The sequence below is a fragment of the Ursus arctos genome, unplaced genomic scaffold, assembly GCF_023065955.2.
Source record: "Ursus arctos isolate Adak ecotype North America unplaced genomic scaffold, UrsArc2.0 scaffold_14, whole genome shotgun sequence".
In the NCBI taxonomy this organism is placed as follows: Eukaryota; Metazoa; Chordata; class Mammalia; order Carnivora; family Ursidae; genus Ursus; species Ursus arctos.
In genome coordinates, this window is record NW_026622808.1 from 15,441,509 (window position 1) to 15,465,778 (window position 24,270).

The 24,270-nt window shown below is 51.7% G+C and overlaps 1 protein-coding gene and 1 non-coding gene across 2 annotated transcripts; both read right to left on the reverse strand.

The window, feature by feature from the left end:
• Positions 1-9,394: 9,394 nt before the first annotated feature.
• Positions 9,395-23,864, reverse strand: ARRDC5 (arrestin domain containing 5). Its single transcript, XM_026481140.4, has 3 exons — positions 21,158-23,864; positions 19,272-19,477; positions 9,395-11,297 (listed from the first exon to the last, which is right to left on the reverse strand). Exons 1-3 carry the CDS (start codon positions 21,507-21,509, stop codon positions 10,770-10,772), a joined length of 1,086 nt encoding a protein of 361 aa, XP_026336925.2. The 5' UTR covers positions 21,510-23,864; the 3' UTR covers positions 9,395-10,769.
• Positions 13,718-13,790, reverse strand: TRNAE-CUC (transfer RNA glutamic acid (anticodon CUC)). Its single transcript has one exon. It is a non-coding gene; the product is annotated as a tRNA-Glu (tRNA).
• Positions 23,865-24,270: the final 406 nt, after the last annotated feature.

Consider the following 24,270-nt stretch of genomic DNA (forward strand, 5'->3'; position numbering starts at 1 on the left):
GAGCCACCAATGTGCCACTTATACTAAATTATGTGGGGTGGGGTAGGGCGGGGCCTCTGAAACCTCCGGAAAGAACGTGGAAGGAAAGCTGGTGTCTATGACTGAGTGCGTTTTTTGGACAGTGGCTATAGCAACACCATGCCATAGAGCTTTCTGAGATGCTGGGGATTCTCTAGAATTTCCACCGCTCAGAATGGTGGCCACGAGCACCATATGGCTTTTGCACATCAAGAAACAGAATATTCACATCTAAGTAACCACATGTAGCTAGTCAGATTCTCGAGTGAGTCTGAGGCACCAAAAGGATTAAAGCAATCAGCTACAACAGTTAAAAATTTCACATTGGCTGCTGGCCTTGTTTCCTACTCATTCATTCAGCAAGTTTTATTGTGCTGCTATGCTGGGTGCTGGCAACATAGCCGTGAGTAAAACAGATCCCAGCCTTGTGGCGCTCACCGCCAGTGGCAGAGACAGACAATCAGCAAGAGAGATGAGTGAAATGCGTAGTGGGTCAGGTTACTGAGAAAAGCAAAGCACTGGGATGGAGAATGTGGGGTGTGATTTTTTTTTGTGGGGGGTATAATTTTTAATGGGGTGGTCAAGGGAGGCCTCCCAGATTGGCATCTGAATGCAGAAGTGAGGGAGGAGAGGAGAGAACCATGTAGAGAGCTAGGAAAGGAGCATGTTCAAAGGCCCTGAGGCAGATCATGCTTGGTAAGTTGGAGATGCAGCCAGGGAGTTGATGTGGCTGGAGTGGAGTGAGTTCTTGGATGTATAGAGCTCTGAGAGGTTAAGTGAGTTGTCGAAGGTCACACAGCTCCAAAGTCACTGGGAGAAATGTCTGGTGGCCTTGAGCTTCTAAGTGGCCTTCAGTGCTGGGACATGGCCAAAATATTCCTGGTCAAGGAGATGTAACGTAATTCTGATTTGCAAAATAAAGTCCTGGTGATTTTGCCCCACATCTTTTCAACAAAAGGAGAACAGCCATGCTCACCATCCTTCCTGGTGTGGCACTCAACCCCCACCTCCAGTTCCCTGTGAGTGCAATCAAGGGCGTTTGCCATTGCGCATGTGCACTTGGTGGGGGAGGGGAAGGAAAGGGCGCTGCCCCACCGGCCCTTAGCACTTCCTTTTCAACCCCACAGCGGCCTCCTCCTGGAAATCTTTCAGCCTTCTTCAGTCTCCCCCAAGGCGAAGGCTGCCAGAGTAAATAGAGGATGCCCACTTCAATTCGAATTTCGGATCAACAAGGAATACATTTGGGGGGTATAAGTATATTCCATGCTGTACCTGGGATATACGTCTATTCAAAAATTATTCCTGTTGACCTGAAATTCAAATTGAGCTGGGGATCCTTTTTATTTTATTTTATTTTATTTTATTTTATTTTATTTTTTATTTATTTTATTGTTTTCGCTAACTCTGGCAACTCTACCTCCAAACTCAGATCCCTTTTTCTGCCCCAGCCGTGTCCCTGGAAAACTGTCACCTCCCAGCCTTGGTGGGCTCCTTGAGGGCAACACCTGTCCAGGATTCCCAGTGTGGGAGGTAAGAAACATATCGTTTTCTGAGATATTTTATTTCATTATTCAGAGGCCTCTTTGTATTGTCCCCGCTTTCTGGGTGAGGAAGCTGAGGACTGCAGAGGTGATTAACGGGCCCCAGGTCACACAGCCAGAAATGGACGGCCTGAGCTTGTTTGAGATCTCAGTGTACCCTCCTCCTCCGCACCCTGCCTCCTCCCTCTCTCCTCCTTCCCCCTCCGTCCCTCCTCCTCCCCACCTCCCCTTTCTTTCCCTCCTCTATAGTGCCCTTCTTCCTCCTCTTCCTTTGCACACTTTCCAGTGGAAGGGCTCTGAAAACTCCCCAGCTGTTTCCCACTGAGCCCAGGGAAAGAAGAGACAGACCAGCATTGTAACACAAGGTGGCGCTGCTGGTCCCAGATTGGTCTCCTCCTGGCCCAGGTGTTCCTCCCCCCACCCCCATCTACCCTCTGACCCTTCCCACCTTCCAACCATCCATCTAGTTATTGAGTATCTCCTATTATTGTGAGCCAGGCCACCTGGCCGTGAGGACCCAGTGATTCACTGGCTATGCAGTCAGGCAACAAGCAATTATTAAGCACCTGCTGTATACCAGGCCCACACTGGGCAGCCCTGGGGATTCGGCCTCCACCTCCACTTTCAAGGCACTCATAATCCAGTAGGACGCATGCATGGGACCAACAGGACTGCCTTAAGACTTTCACAGCCCTGGGGTGCCTGGGTGGCTCAGTCAGTTAAGCAGCTGCCTTAGGCTTGCTGGGCTCCCTGCTCAGTGGGAGTCTGCTTCTCCCTCTCCCTCTGCCCCTCCCTCCCGCTTGTGTTCTCTCTCTCACTCACTCGCTCTCTCTCAAATAAATAAGCAGCATCTTAAAACAATTTTCACAGCCCTAAGGCACTTTTGCCATTGTGGGTCCCTCCCTCTGCGAAAAAATATTGCAAACAATCTTTTACGACTGCATTGGTATTATACTCCTTGTTTTCTTCTGATTTTAAGATAAATTAAAAACAAACCACTTCCATGGGCTCTTAAAAGTGTCATGGGCCTGGGTCTCCTGTGTCTGACCAATGAGTTGGCTCTGGTGACTGAGGGCATAAAATACAGGTGATCGGGACTGTGATGGGGGCTGCACATGCATGGGGGCCCAGAGGAGAGCTGGGCCCAGGTTGTGGGTGGTGCTGGGAAGTCTCCAGGAGGAAGTAATGTCTAAGCTGAGGCATGAGAGAGAAATCAGCATCAGGCAGGTGAAGGTCCTGGAGAGGTATTCCGGGCAGGGAACCTCTGGAGTGTGCGGGTGCACAGTGAGGCCGGAGGGTAGAATGTGGCCCCGGCAGCGTGTCAGGGAAGAGAGCCGAGATCAGACCGTTTGGCAAGGGCCAGGCTGATAAGAGCCCCGAGGACATTACGGAGCCACAGGAGGTTCTGAAGCACGGTCAGCAAGGGCAGGTTGGAGCATTGGAAAGATGTCTTGGGCTGCCCTATGGATAAAGGAAATTAGGAAGAGGAAGATGAACCCCCTTGCCTCAGGTAAGTCTTAAAGAAATGGTGGAAGTCATAGGAAGATGGAAGGGGGTGGTGCAAGGGGATATTCTAGGCATCTTGATGAATTATTCATTCAAGAGGTATTTATTAAACACCTCTGGTGTGATCTGCTGAATACAGCAGTGAAACAGAGAAAAAGACTCTCTGGAAGAGGTGTGTTCCAGGCAACAGGAATAGCCTATGCAAAGGCCCTGGGGCAGCACTGGGCCCAGTGTGTTGGAAGAACGGCAAAGGCCCTAGTGGCCAGAGCAGAGTGATCCAGGGGGAGAGAGGGAGAGGACAAGGCAGGTGGGCTAAGGGAGGACTTGGGCTTGTACCCCAAGGGAGGTGGGTGGCCTGAAGGGCTGTGGGCAGAGGAGGGGGGCACCTGACTCAGGTGGGGGCTATGGTCTGTACCAAGGGTCCTGAAAGATCAGGAAGCTTTTGGGGAACCATGGCTCCTTCTGGGAGAGGGGGCTGGGAACTGGGAGTAGGGGTTGCTTGGAGCCCTGCTGGGGAAGGGGCTTCGAATGTCAAGCAGAGCCTTTGGGCCTTTATTGTTAGAGCAGTGGGGAGCAACTGTGGGATGCAGAGCAGGGAGGCCCTGTTTAGGTCTCTGGGGAAGGGGGGTGGAGACTTCAGGATGCAGAGAAAGGCAGGGGTGAGGGCAGGGCAGGCGGGAGCTGATGGCCCATGACCAGGCCTGCAGGAAGTGGGGGTAGATGGGAGAGACTACAGCATGGAGTGGACAGGCCACGCTTCAGGAGGTGAGGCTGACTTGGGCCTCTGTGAAGGACCCAGGGAGGTGGAGGACACCTGGGCCGTCCCCAGGGCTAGGACCAGCGGTGGAGCAAGTGTGGGAGGACGTCAATGAGCTTAGTTTTGCCTCTCTGAGAGCCTGTGGCCTAGGGTTGCAAATTTATCACATAGAAATACAGGATACCCAGTTAAATGTGAATTCCAGATACACAATGTATCGTTTTAGCATAAGTATGTCCCAAATATTGTAAGGGACATACTTATGCTAAGAAATATTCATCTGCCTGTCCTGTAGTTTTTCTAGCAGCCCTGCCCCGGCCACCACAGGCCTGCCTCTGTCTTCCCCACGGCTGCAGCTATGGCCAGCGGCTGGACGGTCTGACCAACGGTGGCCCGATGGCCAGAAGGCAAGGTTTTGTCTCCTTGGGCCGGCTCACGGCGGGAAACCGGGGTCTTTTAACATGCAGGCCCTGGCCTGTCCCCGCCCCCCCTCCCCGCCCTCATGGCGCCAGCTGCCCGCTGTCCTTGCACGGAGGTACGGGCTTGGGGGAGGGGAGCTGCTCTGAGACCCACTGTCTGTCCCCTGGGCCAGCCCCTCCCCGGCCAGGCAGGTCCCACTGGGCACCCCTCACCCCAGAATGCCAGGTCAGGGGTCCCAGCGGCCGGAAGGGCTCCACGTGGCCTTTGTCCCCCCAGCTCTGGTGGCCCGTCCAGCTCCAGCCAGACGTCTGAGGCCCCGTGGCCTCTCTGTGAAGTCCTGCAGGCAGAGCAGGCTGACTTCCTCGTCAGAACATACCGGAAGGACCGAGGCCCAGGGCCGGTTGACCAGGAACTAGATCCCTCAGTGCCACAGCCACCCCCTGAGCGCTCCCACACTGAGCGGCCTTGTCCGGGGTGGCCAGGCCCGGCAGCTCAGGGCACGGCTCTCCAAGTGCCAGCTGCCAGGATGTGCCGGTCACGTTGGTGGGGAAAGAACACGCCGTTCTTGGCTTTCCTGGCTGCCCCTTTGTTCCCAGGCAGAGGTGGGGGGCTGTTGCCCTGGCAACCAGCCCCTTCCCCCTCAAACAGTCCCTTGAGGTGAGGATTGAAGGCACCTTGGGTCTGGGGGTTCTGGCCGGGAAGGGTGTCCCCTGTCACCCAGGGGGTCAAAGGAGCACCCTCCCCCCAGCCGGCCCTGGCTGCTCAGAGCTCAAGTGTCCTGGGCCGTGGGGGAGGCCAGGTCACCCCCTTGGGATTGGAATGCCGGAGGTGGCAGCAGCAGGGGGGAGGACATTCCCAGCGGGGCAGGCGCCGTGGTGGCAGCTGCTGGGCCCCGCCTGTCCTATGTCCCCTGAGTTGGAGGCTGCAGCTGGTGTGGTGGCTTTGGTTCCCGGGGGGAGGTGTTATTTTTGGGGTAGGGACACAGGAACGTGAGAGGTGCCTCCCCCCAGGGCAGGAAGTGGGGTGGTCCCAGCTGTGTTCTCCCGTTGGCCCACCTGTCCCAGTGGGCACCACAGGCCACCGCACAGGAAGTGTTCCCAACGCCCGCCTGTGTGACCTCCTGAATCTGGGGCCCAGAGGGGAGGCAGCCAGTGGGGAGGGTGCAGGGGCCCGCTATTGCGAGTCAGAATCTTCCAGAAGCCCCCAGCTGTGGTAACAGCAGTGCCTATGGAGTAAGCGCTTACTTTGGCTGATGCATTTATAGACGTAGGCTGTTTGATCCAGCATCTCGGGGAAGGAGGGACTAATGATGAATTTGAGTTTTACAGGTGGGGTTACTGAGGCTCAGAGACACCAGTGACTTGCCCAAGGTCACACAGCATATAAATAGCAGAGCTGGGAATCTTATTAGCATTTACTATCAGATACACTAACTCAGCATAGACCGCCAACCCTATCATGTGGACAGGGGCTACCACTTGGGTTCGATTCTTCTCCCAGAACCCTCAGAGATTCTGTCTCCGCTTGGGATATCTGGAGACATTTTTGGTTGTTCTGACTGCGGGTACTCCTGGCACGGAGCGGGTGGGACCAGAGTTGTGCCAAGGTGAGTAATAGTAATTAATATTTCATAACAATGCCAGCTATTATTATTCATCGCATTATTCTAAGTATAATAATTATTTCTCATAATTATTTATGAGAAAACTGAGGTTCAGAGAGCCTGTATTTTGGACCTCCAGCCCTTCTGAGGTACATGAATCCTGACTGCTTCCATAAGACCTTGTAAGCTTTGCAGGAACCCATGATGATAATGAGGACTCAAACCCACAACCCCAAGGACAGGCTCAGACAGCCCACCACACCCCCGGTCCCCACCTCAGCTTGGCCACGCACTGGGAGCCCAGGCTGGCCATGTCACCTGCCTCAGCTCTGCATCTCTGAGACGGGTCCCTCCCTCCTTAGCCGAAGCAGTAAAAATAAGAGTCTCCGTGGTGCTCAGAGAGGCACTACCGAGGGTGGTTAGGGGATCTCATCCTGGCTTTGCGAGCCTGGGCACCCCTGCACTTCTCTGAGCCTCTGTTGGCTCGTCTGTGAGATGGGGCATTCATGTCCTGACTCACAGATGATGGGAGGATTAAAGAAGCAGTCCACGGCTTAGCTCGGTGCGCGGAGTACAGTAAGCACCATATAAGGCTTGGGTGTTGCTATAATTAAAAACATTTTAATGGTGGTAAAATACACATACATAAGCTTACCTTAATTTATCTCAGCCATTTTTAAGTTCAGTGGCATTGAGTGCATTCACACGATTGCCCAGCCATCCCCACCATCCCTTTCCAGAACATTCTCATCTTGCAAAACTGAGACTCCGTCCACATGAAACACTGACTCCCCACCCCTGTCCCCATCCCTGGCACCTACCATCTACTCTCTGTTTCTGTGGATGGGACGGAAGCCTCTAGGGACCTCCTAGAAGCAGCAGACAGGAATCGTCCTTTCGAGATGGGCCTATTTCACTTAGTGTAACATCCTCGAGGTTCATTTATGTTGTAGTGTGTATCAGAATTTCCTTCCTTTCTAAGGCTGAGTGATATTCCGTCACGTGGATGGACCACATTTGTTTAGCAGCTCATCCATCCGTGGACACTCGTGCTGTGGGACCAGCCTGGTGATAATGGAAAGAATAAGAGTCTAGAAGGATACTAAAGGTGGATCCAATGGGATTCATCAAGGAATCAGGGAATGTGGTTTTAACAAATATACCCATGGGGCGCCTGGGTGGCTCAGTCAGTTAAGCACCTGCTTTTGGCTCAGGTCATGATCCTGGGGTCCTGGGATCGAGCCCCACACCGGCTCTCTGCTCAATAGGGAGCCTGCTTCTCTCTCTCCCTCTGCAGCTCCCCCTGCTTGTGCTTGCTCTCTCTCTCTCAAATAAATAAACTCTTAAAAAAAAAAAAATACACCCACAAGGGGTGCCTGGCTGTCTCAGTCCATAGAGCATGTGACTCTTGATCTCCAGGTTGTGAGTTTGGGCCCTAAGTTGGGCATAGAGCTAGCTTAAAGTAAAAAACAAAACAAAAAATAAGACAAAGAACCCCAAAAAACCATCCACCGATGTTTTGACACTCCTTTAAAAAGGTGGAGCTTAATTCTCTTCCCCGTGAGTGTGGGCTGAACAGAGTGACTTGTTTCTTAAAGACAAAATATGGCAGAAGTAATTGTGTCGAACACCTCAGAGACTAGGTCGTGAAAGTCACCGTCCCCTCTCTGCTCTCTCTTGGGTCACTTGCTCCAGCGGAAGCCAGCTGCCATGTTGCGAGGACATCCAAGAAGCCCAGGTGGCGCCAAGAGGCATGTGGGTGGGGCTTCTTGGGAGGGGCTTCTCCAGCCCGTCAAGCCTGTAATCGCGCTCTCTCTCCAGCTGCTGTGTGGACAATGGACTAAGGGGGCAGGGGTGAGAGCAGAGCCACTTGGGAGGCCGGTACAGCAATCATCCAGGTAAGCATTGGTGGTGGCCTGGATTCAGGCGGTGGCAGGGGAGATGGAGAGAAGTGGACAGGTTAAGCAGTTACGTAGGAAACAAAACAAACAGAGCTTGGGAGAATGAAAGGCTTAGGTGGGGTCTTCAGTGACATGGGGAGCTGAAGACGGAACAGGTGGGGTACCGGTGGGAAGAAGACGAGGTGACAGGTTTAGTTGTGGCCGTGTTGAGTCCATGTCCCTAAAATGTCCAAAGGCCTCCGTAAATGTAGCTACTTGTATGATAAGAGTAGACTAGAGGCTCTCAACTGAGGGTGATTCTGCCCACCCAAGGGATTCTTGGCAGCGTCTGGAGAAATTTCTGTTGTCACAACTTGGGGGATGCTACTGGCATCTAGTGGGTAAAAGCAGGAGATGCTGTTCCACGTCCTGCAGCGAGCAGGATTGTCCCTCATAAAAGAAATATCTGACCCCCAAATGTCAATGCGCAGAGCTGGAGAAATCCTAGGGTAGACCAAGGGCTGAAAGAAGTAATTGTCAATTTCAGCGGATATTGTTTATTTAATAAAGTTTTATTCCTTGTCTTTGCAAAAATCGCATAGATCAAGTTTCCTGAGCAACTTCCCTTCAAACAGTCCTCTCCAAACAGCTGGCAAGAAGGGAAAGAGAGGACAAGATTCCTGTGGCCACTTTCTAATGGATCTCGCCTGAAGTGACTTACATCACTTGGCCAGATCAGGCACATGGCCATTGGCCATGATCGTCTTACTTGCCATTGGTCAGATCAGTCACATGGCCACACCTGACTGCAAGGGATGCTGGGAAATGTAGTCCAGCCTAGGTGCCCAGGAGGAAGATGGAAAGCGTGATGTGAGTGGAGCTAGTCCTTGCCGTGGTGTTATTGTCCTCATTATTTTTGTTATTATTTAGATCTATTGTCTGCAGGGATGACCCTTGAAGTTCAGGCATGTTTCAGTACCTAGTAGAGGAGGGTGAGAGGTGCTGCCTGGTAGGGGTGGAAGGCTCTCTGAAAGAAGAGGCATGGGTCATGCGCCTTTGAAGAAAGCAGACACCAAAAATCTGAGAAGTGGGGGAAGAATAAGAATGGTGTGGCATCGGGGAAGTCATTCCTTCATTCCTGACCATGCAGAGCCTTGTAGGCCAGGGTGAGTGCCGTGGGGACCCAATGGGCCGAGGTGGCCTGATTTGTCCTGAGAGCCTTCTAGTTGCTTGAGGAATCAGATCGCCAGGTGAAATACAGGACATCCAGTTAAACTGGAATGTCAAATAAACAACAAATGATTGTTTAAGCCTCAGTATATCCTAGATATAGCATGGGATGTACTTATGCTAAAATGGTATTGTCCTTCTGAAATGCAAATGTAACGGGGCATCCCAGATTTTTATTTGCAGGGAGGACAGAACGTAGGGGACAAGGTCAGGTGCAGGTGACTGACGATCATGGATGAGACATCGGCAGATATGCAGGGCCTGTGTTGGGAGAACTTTGGCTTCTACTGAGTGAGGTGGGGTAGCCCTGGGAGCCTGAGTGTAGGACAGCTGTGCTCTGACTTGGGTAGGAGGCTTCCAGACCCAGCCCTGGCACTTGGCAACCACCTGCCCCCGTGGATTGTCCCCGCCCAGCGTCTTTCCCCTTCAACAGTGCTGACATTTGGGGCCAGATCATTCTCTTTAAAAAATTTTTTATTTAAATTTCACTTAGTTAACATACAGTGTGATATTAGTTTCAGGTTACAATACAGTGATTCAACATTCCCATACATCAGCCAGTGCTCATCGCAGCAAATGCATGACTTAATCCCCATCACCTATTTAACCCATCCCCCTACCCACCTCCCCTCTGGTGACCATGAGTGTGTTCTCTGTACTTAAGAGTCTGTGGGGGCCAGCTCATTTTTTTTTTTTTTAAGATTTTACTTATTTATTTGAGAGAGTGAGTGAGAGCGCACAAGCAGGGGGAGCTGCAGAGGGAGAGGGAGAAGCAAGCTCTCTGCTGAGCAGGGAGCTCAATGCAGGGCTCGATCCCAGGACCCTGGGATCATGACCTGAGCTGAAGGCAGACTCTTAACTGACTGAGCCCCCCAGGCGCCCCAAAGGGCCAGATCATTCTTTATTTGGGGGGGCCCAGAGCATTCTTAATTGTGGGGGGCCGTCCTGTTCACTGTGGGATGTTGAGCAGCATTCCTGACCCCCACCCACTCAATGCCAGGAGCGCTTGCAGTCACGACAACCACAAATGTCCCCAGGCATTGCCCAGTGTCCCCTGAGGGGCAGGATCCCTCTGGGTGAGACCCACTGGGTTAGGGGAATCTGTGGACCCCCAGGAGACTCTGCGTTCCGTGACCACCTGGCTGACTGACCGAGGTCCTGGGGTGCTGCACACATTTAAATACACACATCAAGCGGGAGGGAGAGAGGAGGGAACTCACAGACGCTGGGGGGGTCACCCGTTTCCACCGCCTGATCCATGGGGATTTGTTCTGGTGTCTAGTGTGAGCTAGGGATCAAAGTCAGTTTTTCCCTCTGATAACGAATGCACATTTTCTCCCTCTTGGCACTATGGACCTTTGGGGCCGGATCATTCTGTGGGGTGAGGCCAGCCAGGGCATGGCGGGACAGTGAGCAGCGTCCCTGGCCCCCACTCACCCAATGCCAAGTGCAGCCCCGCTTCCCCTCAGTGGTGAAAACCAGGTCCAGCAGACTTTGCTAGTGCAGCCGGCAGGCAGAATCGCCCCAGCTGGGGACCCTGGGTCTAGGCACTGTGCGACCCCAGCACGGAAGTGGGTCTGGAGTGCTAACCACGGTGGGGAGCTCCCGGAAGGCCTTGTCAGTTCCCTTCATCTTCTCCTGGCGTTTAGTGAACCGTCTGGGGTGGGAGAAACTGATGCCCAAGTGGCTGCAGTGTGGGGAGGCTCAGGCACGTGCCACCCACGCCCCGACCCACCCGAAGCCCGTCTGTGCCAGACAGAGAAAGGGCTGTCCTAGGGTCTGATAAAGCTTTTAATATTTAGAAGTTTGGGCACTTAATCCTGGCACTCCTGGCTCTCGGGTGACGCTGCCCCCTCTGGCAGCGGGCAGCCGTCTGGGTCCACAGGGGCACTGGTGATGATGATGGGAACCTTGGCCTTCACACTGGTCAGGGACCAGGGCAGGTGGACTGTGCTGACCAGCTCGTAGCGGGTACTCATGATCTCGCCGTCCCGCGTGCAGCTGCTCACGGACAGCACCTGCGGGAGGTTGAGGGTGCTGACGATCTTGGTGGTGTTGAAGGGCGTGATCTGAGTGTTGGCCTCCTGCCGGAGCAGCTCACTGCTGTCCACCCGCGAGCGCCGCTCCGCGTTGGGGGTGAAGCCCTCGTATTGCACGTGGGCGTAGAGGGCGAAAATGACAGTCTTGATGCACCTGCTGGTCTGGTTGTTGATCTCCGTGGTGAAGATGACCCTCTCCCCCGGCGCGAAGGTGTTCTTTTCCATCTGGATCTGTAGGCAGATGGTGCCCTGGCTGCAGCAGTTGTAAGAGACCTTCTTCTCAGCCTCCACCAACAGAGGGTTCTAGAAGGGGGGATGGACAACTGTGAGGGATCGTGGCCACAAGATCCGCTCGCCTGCCTGCCATTCCTCCATCGTAGCTCCTGCAAACCTTGAGCTTCTGGGACTCTCTTAAGTAAGAGGCACTGAGATGGGATCTGGAGGCTTGGGGATGTGGCAGCCAGACGCCTGGCATGATCTCCCGGCTTGCCTTCATCAATACCCTTTGCCTTTCTGAGTATCAATTTCCTCATCTGTAGAATAAGCCTAAGAAATCCACAAGACCCTGGCTTTACTCCTACCTCCCATGCTCGCTTGCTGTGTGACCTTGAGCAAGTGGCTTGACTTCTTTGGGCCTTGGTTTTCTAGAAGACAGGAAATGTCTCACAGTCTAAGCCCAAGACTGGGGCTTACCCAGGCAGTTCAAACTTTAGGAGCGAATATTATGGGCTCTGAATCATGAAAGGAAAACCGTAGAGTTGAAAGTGGGTAGTGTGTTCAAATAAATGCCTCAAAATGCAGCCATTCTATCAACTAGTCAGCCGCTGGATTGCAAATAAAGTCACACATACACTATATTTAATGAGTGGCTTTGGTGACATTTTACTTTTTATTTGTGGATAATAGTTTAAAGGATTTGATGTGCTGTTGGCGGGGGGGGGGGGACTTAAAATGAGCAGTCTCCACTTTTGCTGGCTTCCGGTGTCTTCTTGCAGAGGAACTTGATACTTTTACAAGCGTGTGTGTGTGTGTGTGTGTGTGTGTGTGTGTGTGTGTGTGTGTGTTCCCTTTCAGCATACCAAAAGAGAGAAAGAGAGAGAGAGAGAGAAAATGGTGTGAAAAATACTTCCCAAACTCCCTCCCACTTCCCATTAGTGATACCAAGTTGGTCACTTGAAATTGGCCCTGATGGGAGTATTTTCACCAGGGAAATTGGGAAACATCACGCATCGGGGCTGCCGCACACCAGAGCTGGGTGTCGGCCATTTCCTAGCCCGGCACCACCGTTTTCCTACGACCTGCTTCATCGGCATTTACAAATTCTCCTGATTTGTTTCAGATCTCTGCTCGTTTAAGGAATAAAATATCAGACTTGCACAACTGTGCTAATGTACTCAACACTAGTGGTTAAGATGGTAAATTTTATGTCATGGATATTTTGCCGCAATTTAAAATAAAAACATGAGCGATCTGGTTGAAGGCCCCACGGACCCCTCCCTAATGCCATCCCCCCATATCCCTTGGCTCCCTTTGTCCTGAACTGGGGGTTTATCATATCTGGATTTTTAAAAAAGATTTTATTTACTTGTCAGAGAGAGACAGAGAGCACAAGCAGGGGGAGCAGGAGGCAGAGGGAGAAGCAGACTCCCTGTCGGGCAGGGAGCCCGATCCGGGACTCGATCCCAGGACCCTGGGATCATGACTCGAGCCGAGGGCAGACACTCAAGTGACTGAGCCACTCAGGCATTCCTGGATTTTTTTTTTTTTAAGATTATGTATTTATTTGAGAGAGAGAGAGTGAGCAAAGCGGGAGGGGCAGAAGGAGAGAGAGAGAATCTCAAGCAGAGTCCGTGCTGAGCACAGAGCCCCATGCGGGGCTTGATCTCATGACCCTGAGATCATGACCTGAGCCAAAACCAAGAACTGGACACTCAACCGACCACACCACCCAGGTGCCCCATATCTATGGATTTTTAAGAACACTCCTAAACATTATTAAGAAATCTAACTCAGGGAGGGGCGCCTGGGTAGTGCAGTGGTTAAGCGTCTGCCTTCGGCTCAGGGCGTGATCCCGGCGTTCTGGGTTCGAGCCCCACATCAGGCTCCTCCACTAAGAGCCTGCTTCTTCCTCTCTCACTTCCCCTGCTTGTGTTCCCTCTCTCGCTGGCTGTCTCTCTCTGTCAAATAAATAAATAAAATCTTTAAAAGAAAAAAAAAAGGAATCTAACTCAGGGAAAACTCCATGCAGTAAATATATAACTGTGAGTTATTATGAAGTCAACTCTTGTAACCTCCATCCAAGAAGTAGGGATTTGCCAGTCCCGCCCCCCCGAAGTCCCTTACATGTGCCCAGCCCCCACCCCTGCCTGCAAAGGGCAGCCTCCTGAATTTTATAGCAATTGCTTTGTTGTGCCTACACACTTGTGTTATTATTTACATAGAGGGACCTATACAGGATGTATCATCTTAGAAGAAAGTGTGTAAGGAACAATATAACAAGCTCAAATGTATGTTCTAGGAAGAAAAGAAACATTAAGGATTCCCCTGAAATCCTGTGGGTTCTGGGTGCTTTGACCCTTGCCTCCTCCCCTTCTTTGCCAGACTGGCGTTTGTCATCCTCATATGAACTTTTAGATTATTTAGGGATGCATCTGCTTGTGGTAGAAATATACAATACTGTTTTACATATTTTTTTAATTAAAAAAAAATTTAAGTATCCTCTACACCCAACACGGGGCTCGAACTCACAACCCTGAGATCGAGAGTCCCATGCTCTACCAACTGAGCCAGCCAGGTGCCCTGTTTTACCTATATTAATACTTTAAATATATCGAGCTGTCCATGTTTTCTCGCATCTCGCTTTTCTAGCTCGCATTTTGTGTGAAATGCATTCATGCCAACGCCTGTCATTCTGCTTTATTTGTTTTCACCATGGCCACTGAGTGTGTCGCCAAATAATTTATTTACTCATCCGCCCCCGCCCCCCGGACAAGATGGACACTTACATGCTATGTGCTACATTTAGGTTTCTGTGTGCTTGATATCATAAAAGTGCTGGAAGAAGCATCCCGAAGACAGTTTTTCCTGGTCTTACACACGAGAGCTGCTCTCGGCCATGAGTTGGTGAACTTTTTCTGTAAAGGATCTGATGACAAGTATTTTAGGCTTTGCAGGCCACATACAGTATGTGTCATATAAGTATTCCCTTATACTATTCCCCAGCTCATGGTGGGGCGCCTGGGCGGCTCAGTGGGTTAAGCGTCTGCCTTTGGCTCAGGTCACGATCCCAGGGTCCTGGCATCGAGCCCCGCATCGGGCTCCCTGCTCAGTGCGGAGCCTGCTTCTCCCTCTCCCTCTGCAGCTCCCCCTGCTTGTGCGCTCTATCAAATACATAAAATCTTAAAAAAAATAAAACAAAAATGTTCATCGCAACCTTCTGGATTGTTTTCTTGTTACGTTTAGTCTTTATTCTATTATTTCGTTTTATATAAAACCAACACTCCATAAACATTAGCTGGTTATAACCCACCCAGTTAATTTTGTTCTGATAAATTCGATATGCTACTTATTCACAACTATTATATCCTGCCCGACACATTGATGTTATCAAAACAAAGCTGTTGAGACCCACCGTGTTTATATTTTGTTCGATTCTTTCATTTTTACAAAGTCGATCGCAAGCCACCAACCAGATTTTCTTCACTTCCTGTTCTACTTATTTTATTCTCTGTTCTGTTTTCTTATTCTATTAAAAACACACACACACAAAATGTTTGCAACCCACAAAATGGACTTCTTTCTGATATTTCCTAGTTCGGTCTTGTGTATTCTTTCATTTTACACAAATATACGTGCACCCCACTGAACTGATTTTGTAACCCGTGAATGGGTCGTGACCTGAGGTTTGAAAAACACTGCTCCGGATCAGCCGCCTTTCCTCTTGGGAGACCTGGGGCTGACCCCTGACCCCAGGTGACCTCACCTCTTCCCTAGCCTCTGGCCCCCTTGCCTCCTCAGTGTTCCCCTCCCTCCCTCTCCACCGGGAGGCTAATTGCAGCGGGTTTTATTCTAAATCCCTCCAGTCTTATTCGAAAATTCCTCGCATGCGTTAGGACCCTGCGGGCATTGAGGAACTTGTGGCTCTAACTCAAGGCCTGTTCTGGCCTGTACCTGCGAGAGGGGTCGCCCCGCAGTTCCGACAGGGGCCCAGGGGAGACCCCCGCGCTAGGTCAGGCAGGGTGGCCAAAGTGCCCCGATTCCCAGTAATGTTGCGGGTACACACCCAACACTGGATTTCCTGGATCTGGGAGTGTTTGGGAGCCCTGCGTTTCTTTGGCATATGTGAAACTTTGGGGGGATTCATCCAAACGGTATTTATTGGCATCCACTTGGTGCCAAGTTCAAGGGAAACCCATAGCAGTTAAGACCAGCGCTGTCCCTGCTCCGGTGGGGGGTAGACGGACACACAATGGGCTCACTGAAAATGAACCAGGTCATTTGTGATAGGGACAGTGATGAGGCTGTGGCTGGGGGCACACTGGGGCTATGAACTACGGAGAGGTGTGGGAGGGGGGCTCCCTTGGAGCCAATGGTTAGGAAATGTCTCTAGGACAAGCTCCTTTCCCAAACGGGGAGGCAACACCGTCTTGTCTTTCAAGATTCTAAAGGTACAAAGAGTGGAGAGGAGGTGGGGAAACTGGAGCCTGTGCAGGGCTGGAGGGAAGGCAACAACAGTCCAGCTACTGTGGAAAACAGGCTGGGGTTCCTCAAATGTGCAAGGGAATGATTGTCTGACCCAGCAGTTCCACTCCAGGTATCTAGCCAAGAGAAACAAGAAGATACATCCATGCAAACGTGCAGGGCAATGTGCGCAGCTGCACGATTCACAGTAGCCAAGAAGAGGAAACAACTCAAGTATCCACCAGTGAACGAACGGATACACACAAGGGGGTCCAGCCCCGCAGTGGAATGGCAACGGAACATTATTCATCGGTAAAAAGGGGCGAGTCACTGACACAGGCTACACAGGTGAGCGAAACCTGCCAGATGCCTAAAGCCTCCGTATCATACGATTCCATTTCCGTGAAATGTCTGAAACAGGCAAATCCACACAGAGAGGAAGGGGCTTAGTGGTTGCCAGGGCTGGGGGAGGGGGGCGTGGGGAGTTCAAGGGGGGTGACAGCAAAGGGAGGCAAGATTTCCTTTTGGGGTGATGACGGTGTTTTAAAATCGACTGTTGGCGACGGCCGCACAGCTCTGTGAACACGCGGGAAGTCGTTCAGTTGTACACTTTCCAGGGGTAGATTGTCAAAGATGTGAATTACAGCTCCATACAGCTGTTAAGAACAAGGGGAAGGGGAAATGTTTGCTCCTCCTAGCTCCCCGGCTCCCCTCCCAGGGGTGCAGTGTCTGTTGCTAGTTTCTCTGATCTCCTTCCGGACGTTTGTTACACCTGCAAGGAAGTGCATTTCTCGCTTCCACCGCCAATGTGCCAGGCTAGACATGGTGTTCTGAACTTCGCGGTGCTCACTCAACCCAGTGACTGAGACGTTGATGCCAAGAGCTGCCTTGTTCTGTCCCTGTTTCTCTCTAACTTACCTATAGAATATTCCTTTGCTACTTTAATTCGCTTAGCAATGAACGTTTAGGCTGATTCCAACTTTTTTGCCGCAAAAACATTCCTGTGAGAGGCCATGTCACAAGTGAAAGGATATCAGTAGGAGAAATTTCTAGAAGGAAAATGGCTGGGGCAAAGGGCATGTTCATTTTAATTTGAATAGATACAGCTAAATTGCCCTCTGCTGGGGTTGTGAGAGTTTATTCAGCCAGGTGAGTGCCTACCGGGCTTCTGAACAAAGATCTGAAGGATGAGGGGGAAGGATAGGAAGGTCATATCGTAGTGTTCCAGGTGGAAGGCACAGTGTGTGCAAAGGCCCTGGGGCAGGACCAGGTCTGGTGTACTTGAGGAACAGCGAGGAGACCTGTTTGGCCGGAGCAGAGAAAGCAAAGGGGAAAGGGCAGAGAGGAGGGTCGCGGGAGGGGGCAGGTCATGCAGGGCTCTGTGGGCAGGGGGGACTTTGGCCTTTACCCTGAATGAAACGGGAGACCGGGTGGGCTGTGGGGACAGAGGAGGGTCATCACCTGACTGCCTCTGGCTACTCTGAGGACAGACTATTGGGGGTCAAGACTCTGCTTCTACCCAGGGATGCCTGGGTGGCTCAATCCATTGAGTGTCCCAACTTTTGCTTTCAGCTGAGGTCATGATCTGGCATGTGTGGGATTGAGCCCCACGTTGGGCTCTGAGCTCAGCGTGGAGTCTACTTCAGACTCTCTCTCTCTCTCCCTCTCTTCCCCCTGCTTGCAAGCTCTCTCTCTCTCTCAAATAATTTCTTAAAGTCTTAAAAAAAAAAAAAAAAGACTGCCTCTACTGGGTTGAGCCCCATCCTTGCTCACTGGGCCAGAGTGGTAAGCTCTGCCCTGGTCCCCCAGCTCCTGCCCTCCCCTGGCCCCCAATGTCTATCCTCCTCCAAGCAGCCAGAGGGAGTCCAGTGATGACCCCCTGCCCACCGGGGGTCTTACCTGCATCAGTCCAAGTCTTCCTGAGGCCTCTTATTACCTCCCTGCCGTTACCTTCTTCCCTCTCACCCCCTCCTTCACTCTGTCCCAGCCATGTGGCCCCCTCACTGTTCCTCCAACATGCCGGGCACCAACCTGCCCCAGGGTCTTTGCACGGGCTGTTCCCTCTGCTTGAAACCTTCTATCCCAGATATCCCCATGGTTTCCCCCCTCTCCTCTTTCAGTTCTCTGCTAAGATGTCACCTCCTCCAAAGGGCTTCCCTTGCCCAGTCTGGTTAAGACAGTACTGAGTAGTTGAAAAAACACACTATTTTCATATCCTCAGAACTTATGTGTGATAACTCCCTTTGCTGCTATGGTCTTGATTTTAGATCTTCCCACTTACGGGACACTTCCTGGGTGTGGAGACACCGTGCTGAGCACTTTGCAGTCTTCACAGGCACCCATCTAGGGAAGTATTATGCTTCTCATTGTACAGTCAAGGCTGTGGGAGGTGTTGTGAATTGCCCAAGGCCATCTAGCTAATGAAATACCTGTTGGCAAGATCTCAGGCTGGGTCTCACGCAACCCCAACATTTCACCCCAGCCTCTGCCTCGTGCCCCCCGCACTCTAGATTAGCTCTGAAGGGAAGGCCAGAGAAGGGCCACAGTCTGCTCAGGGTAACACAGGGAGGAGGTGGTCAAGCGGGCCTTGAGCTCAGGTCTGGTCATCCCAGGGCTAGTCCACCCCTCCAAGCATCTACTCTTCCTGGGACTCTCTAGGACCATCCCAGGAGGTTGGCCAGGCTAGAGGTATCCCTGTGACATATATAACAATACTGGTGGTGGAGGCAGTGACAAGATTCTTGGGGCCCATCCCCCAACCCGTGCCAGGCACTGTGGGAAGTTCTTCAAGCTAGGCACTATCTCTCTGCCCATTTTACAGACAAGGAGATGGAGGCACAGAGAGGCAACGTCATTTGCAGAGGGTCACACAACAAGAAGTTGGGGGCTCTTGGATTTTTACCTAGATCTTGAAAACTAAAATGAGCCACCATGCTCTGATAACAGAGTCCCCAGGGGAGTGACTTGGGCCAACATCACTCCACCCACCTCGACTTCACCTCTGCACCTGGGCCTCCAGGAACCATCCAGAAAACCTCCTCTGCTCAGCCAGACCAAGGCCGCATGACCTTTTCTTTCCCAGGGCCAGAGCCACCCCTTTTCCTTGCTTCTTTTGGTGGAAGCACCATCTCTGTTGTCTGAGGGCTCAAAGACCCTGGAGAGTCATTGAGCATCCAGGCCTCTCACCCATGAGTCATGGGGTGGGGGGGCTCTGAACAGCTTTGACTTATTACAGGGTCAAGGACATTGGGGCCCAGTCATTCTTTGGGGCGAGTGTCCTGGGCACGGTGCGGTATTGAGCGGCACCCTGGGCCCCCACCCCCTCCATGGCCAATAGCCCCTATCCCCAGTCCTGTCAACTGTAGATGTCCCCGGATACCACCCCATGCCCCCTGGGGAGGCAGGATTATCCTGGTTGAGAGCCACTGCTGGCTTAGGTCCTACTAAGGATTCACCTTTTGTGAACTCGGGGGGCCCAGGGGAGCCATCAGCACCTTTCCTTCTTCCTGGTAGGGGCTCTCTCTGTTCGCTGCCTTCCCGCCTGCCTCTGGTGAGCTTGGAGGACAAGCCCCACCGCTGCCCCTCCCCCATCACTACCTGCAATGGGTTTTCTTTGTGGAAGTCCGAAGTCCCTTGAACCAACAAGTACATTCTCTTCTTCGCCAGAATGTGCTCCCGGCCCATGCAGGAGGCTTGTACAAAGTAGAAGACGTGGCCAATTTTGCTGGCGAAGGTAGAAGGAAGCCTGGGAGGTAAGCTGAAATGGAAGTCAAAGGTGTGGCTGCCTGCACTTAACCAATTATCTGAAAGCAAAACACACCGATGCCATCAGAAGGTTCTAGAATCTTTTTTCTTTCTCCCCTCCCCCCCTTATTTATTTGTTTTGGCAGGGGATTTGTTCTGGGCCTGGCCCACCTGTCCCTGAGCTAGGGATCTCCATGGTCCACAAATATCAGGCCTAGGCTTCAGCTGGGCTGGAGGGGGATGCGTGGGTAGGTGAGGTGGCTGAAGTAGTCACCCCGAACTACCTGTAGGGCTGTGCTCACCCCTACTCTGGGTCTGAGAAACTGGAGCTCCAGCCCTCAGTCACACATTGGTTTAACAAACCCATCTTGAGCCCCTCCTGTGGGCGAGAGGCTGTTTTAGACAGTATTTACAGTAGTGAGCAGGGCCAGCACAACTCCTTGCCCTCATGGAGCTTGGCTTTCAGTGCACAGCATACAGTAGGTACTTAACATTGGCTGAGTGGCAACTGAGGACCAGGGAGAAACTCACATGGCCCCCATTTCTGCAACCTCTGCATTTTATTTATTGTTTCTTTCATTTATCCAAAGCCTCTCATTATTGTGTCTTTCCCACTGGATGGCAATCCCAGGGACTCCAGGGACTGCGTTCGCTTTATCCGTTGCCCCACCCCCAGCTCCTGGCCCAGTGCCGTACACAGAAGGTGCTCAATAACTGTTTGCAAAATAAATGAGGGAATCCATCAAAGGCTTGGGCTTATGCTTTTGAGGGGAAATGCTTGGCAGTGGGAAGAGGTGGTAGCTGATGCTGGGGGTGTCTAGGTGGGGGAGTGTTAGGGTCGAAAAACTAACACTTATGAAGCACTTACTGTATGCCCCACACTATTCCAAGCTCTTTATATACCATTAAATCATTACATTCTCAAAGCGATCTTAGGAGGCAACCCCTTTTTCTAGTTTCCGTTTTCCAGGTGGGTTAATGGGACTCAGAGTGGCAACAGGACGGATGAGCCGTAAGGGCTGGCATGTTGCCATTCCTCCCCTAGATACCTGCACGGCTGGTGTCCCTCCCATCACTCGGATCTGAGCTCAGTAGTTCCCTCTTTGAAGAGACCTTTCCATGACCTCCCTATCTGAAAATTTTAAAAGTCTAAAATTAAACTTTGTTCAGCCAGGCGTTGGCCGAGAGTTGTGGAATACCTGGGAACACTCCCATGAGCACATTTTGGAAAGCACATGTTGCTCCAGGCAGCTCAGCCTCCCTGATATCTGTCCAGACTGTGGATTTGAACCTGCTGGAGTTGGGAACTGGTTATTCTCGCCCTAGAATGTCTCCCCTGCCTCCTCTCTCTTTCCCTGGGACCATAGGACTCCTTATTTTGTCTCCTTGCATTTCACTGCCAGAGGGAGATTTATCTGTAAAATAACAAGACAGATGTTTTTATTGGCCTCCCCAAGTAGTCATTGGGCTAAGGATAGCATTCCCCCCTCCCACCCCAGGAAACAACTTTGAAAGTTGATTTCAAATATCTGGGTTCTGATCAGCTCCTCATGTCTTGTTATTTTCGTGTTAATGTGTATCTGATGGTCATTGTTACACACAGCTTCCCTCCCAGGGGGGAACCAGGCCTTTGCCCATTTCTGCTATCCCTGGGGGTTTGCAGATCCACTACAGATGTGTTTACCTTCCAGACCCAGCTTCCTATTATGGCCAGAGTTGGCTGCTGGCTTCGCCCTTACCCTCTACTGGGAACGTCTTCAACTTGTGCACATAGTCGGCCTTGTTGTTGCAAATAACATCTCTGCTATAATCACGGGATGCCCCGATTTCTTCATTCCACTCCACATAGCCCCTTCCCACGAGCTCCACCCTCACAGTAGGGTCCACCAGGGTGCTGTTCAGGATTAGAACCACCTGCCCTTTTATGCCGGAGCCGGCCAGGTAGACTGCATCCTTGGGCAACACTAATTCGATCGACTTCACCACAGACATGGGGGGTTGGGGTGGTGGAGAAACATCCTCCCTCCTCCCCCATGCCACTGAGATTCCCGGTTCCTTTGGCGCAGTGAGGTCACCTGTCTGTGACATCATCCAGCCAGGGTTCTGGGAAGGGGGTCCCTAGTGGCCAGGAGGGGAGATGAGGCTGTTGTGCAGGGGTGGGACCGAGCTTGGGTATTCCAAAGACCTCACTGGTGTAGGAAATGATAGCCTGACCACTTTTTCCTAGGAAATAACAGATAAATAAGCCAAACCAACCGCAAGACCCTAGCATTCCTTCCTCATAGGAACACCTCTGTCATCATGCCGGGAGGTTAGAGGCTTGGGTGGGAAGAACTCATTATGAGCTCTACTTAGAGATGGGGAGGAATGAAGAATGAACCCCAAGGTCTTTTCTGCTCTATCAGATGGCCCCCAAATGTGGTATGTGCATTTCTCAGCGTTCGTACACAGGTTAAGTTCATGTACAATCATTGTCATTTTAATGGCTTGCTTTCTATATCAACCAGTCCCTGTTAGAAAAAAAAAATGACAGATATGGCCAGGACATGAAATCCGGTGTGTCCCGACTGATCGGAGCACTGTGTGCTCCATCTAAACACGAACACCGTCTCCTTACACATCTGACATTTCTCTTTACACCTGTCTCCCCCATTGAATGCGAAGTCCCTGCAGGGTGGGACTTAGTTTCTGTAAGCTTTGTGCCCACCAACGTCTGCTTGACTCCGTTCAGACATGAAGGGTGTCAATATGTTTGTTGAGTGACTTAACAACCTTCAAGAATAGATCATTTTGCAAAAAGGAAACTGAGGCTTTTGCCCTCTAATGGTTTTCCTGGTGCCTGACTCACGCATGGGCTGATGCCTATGCAGGAGGGCCACTGGAGAGGAAGAGGGGCCAGGAAGTGTCCATTCTCTGGACTCTGGCGGGCCTCCTTCATTGTCTTTTTTGTACCTTGCTTTGTTATTTCATGTGATGTCTTTTGAGACATTGCCATCTCGTCTCCCTGAATGGTTTGTAAGCTTCCTCTGGAGAGACCTGGCATAGTCTTTCATTCATGTATGTTGATGAACCCAGGCAACCTCTCCAATTTTCTCAAAATGGCTGGAGAAATGGGGCTCTCCAAAATCTTTTCTGCAGGGAAAGCCAGACCTCTTCCTGGGTTACTTGACTTGAGGTATCCAAGCGGCCTGGGCTATGCCCTGCTCTAAATACGCCTGAAGAACGTATTCCCTCTTCTGGTCCTGTTGAGGTTCTGCGACAGTACGTACAAACAAATGATATGCTCTCACCAGGAATAGGCCAGGTTCCTGTGGCCGGTTCTTCATGCGAAAGATCTCATCTGCCTCACCAACTCAGGGAGGCCTGCTTGAAACCTGCCCGTGCCTGAGATGTGGTCTATACGTGGCTGATGACTGTGGGTCCAGAAAGACACTCAGTAGCAAAGACGGAGTCCTGAAGTTGGAGGACGTTAACAGCAGGATTTGGACTTTGTATTTGGACTCGATTTGTTCCCTATGAGTTCTATAACAAATCCCCACAATTCTAGTGGCTTAAAAACCACAAATTTATTCTCCTACAGTTCTGGAGGTCAGAAGTCCAAAATGGGTCTTAAGTAGCTAAAATCAAGGTGTTCTAGGAGAAAATCTGCCCCTCCCCGTTTCCCACATTCCTTGTCTGTTGGTTTCATCGTTCCAACCCCTACTTCCCTTGTCACTTCTTCTCTGACATGGCCCTTCTGCCTCTCTCTTTCACTTGTTAGGACCCTTGTGATGATTTTGGATCAGCCTGCATCATCTAGGATAATCTCCCCCACCGGGAGATCTTTAATTTGATCTCATCAGCAAAGTCCCTTTTGCCACAGAAGCCACCATATTCACAGGCTCAGGGATTAGGATATGGCTAGCTTGGGGGGCGGGGGACATTCTTCTGTTTACCACCTGGGGAAAGAACAGCAGAAGGACCAGTGCCTGGAAGGGACTCTGCTCAGTGCCAGAGAGACCTGTACACATGGAAGTTAGAGGTCATCGCTCTTCTGCTCACAGCCTTCCCGTCCTGCTTACTGCTCTCAAGAGATAAAGACCAAAGGCCCCCTTGAGGCCTTAGATGACAACTCTCTGACCTCGTCCCCTCTTTGCCCAGCTACACTGGCCTTCTGGCTGCTCCCCTTACATTTCTAAGCCTTTTCCCGCCTCTGAGCTTGTCTGTTCCTCCTCGACCCATCTGTCCTTGGTTTCTATCTCAGATCTCAGCTCAAATGTCATCCTTTCAGAGAGGCCCACCTCTCCACCTCAACCAGAATGTCCTCTCTGCCCACCCCCACATGCCTCTCCAGCTACTGTCCTCTCTTCATTGCACGTAGTAGTATCTGAAACGATTTGCTTTACTTATTCATTTTTTGCCTGTCTCTTCAGACAAGAATTTACCCTTCTGGAGACCACCAACAGGGTTGGCCTTGCCCACTGTTGGCCCCCCTCCCCCCCCCCCCCAGCTCCGAACACTGTGTCCAGGCGCTGTGTAGGTACCCAGCATGGGTCACTGTGTGCCCGCCAAGACTGGCCAGAGCAGAGCAGGCAGGGTGGAGGGGGCAGGGCAGTCCTGCCCGCCTGGACAGCCGGAGAGGCGGGAAAACGAGGCGGGAAAACCCAGCAAACAAGCCCTGCGGGTGGGTAGGGTGGGGAGCTCTAGCAGGCCCAGACGCCAGGAAATGGAGCTTGGGACGATCAGGCTGGCCATCGGGGTACAGGCGGTCTCGAGAGGGGGCCCCACATTCTACTGCAGCGTTTAAACATTGATTTTGGCCTTCTTTGCCCTACTGGTCAGTGCATGCCCATGCCCCGGGAGAGGGGCTGTG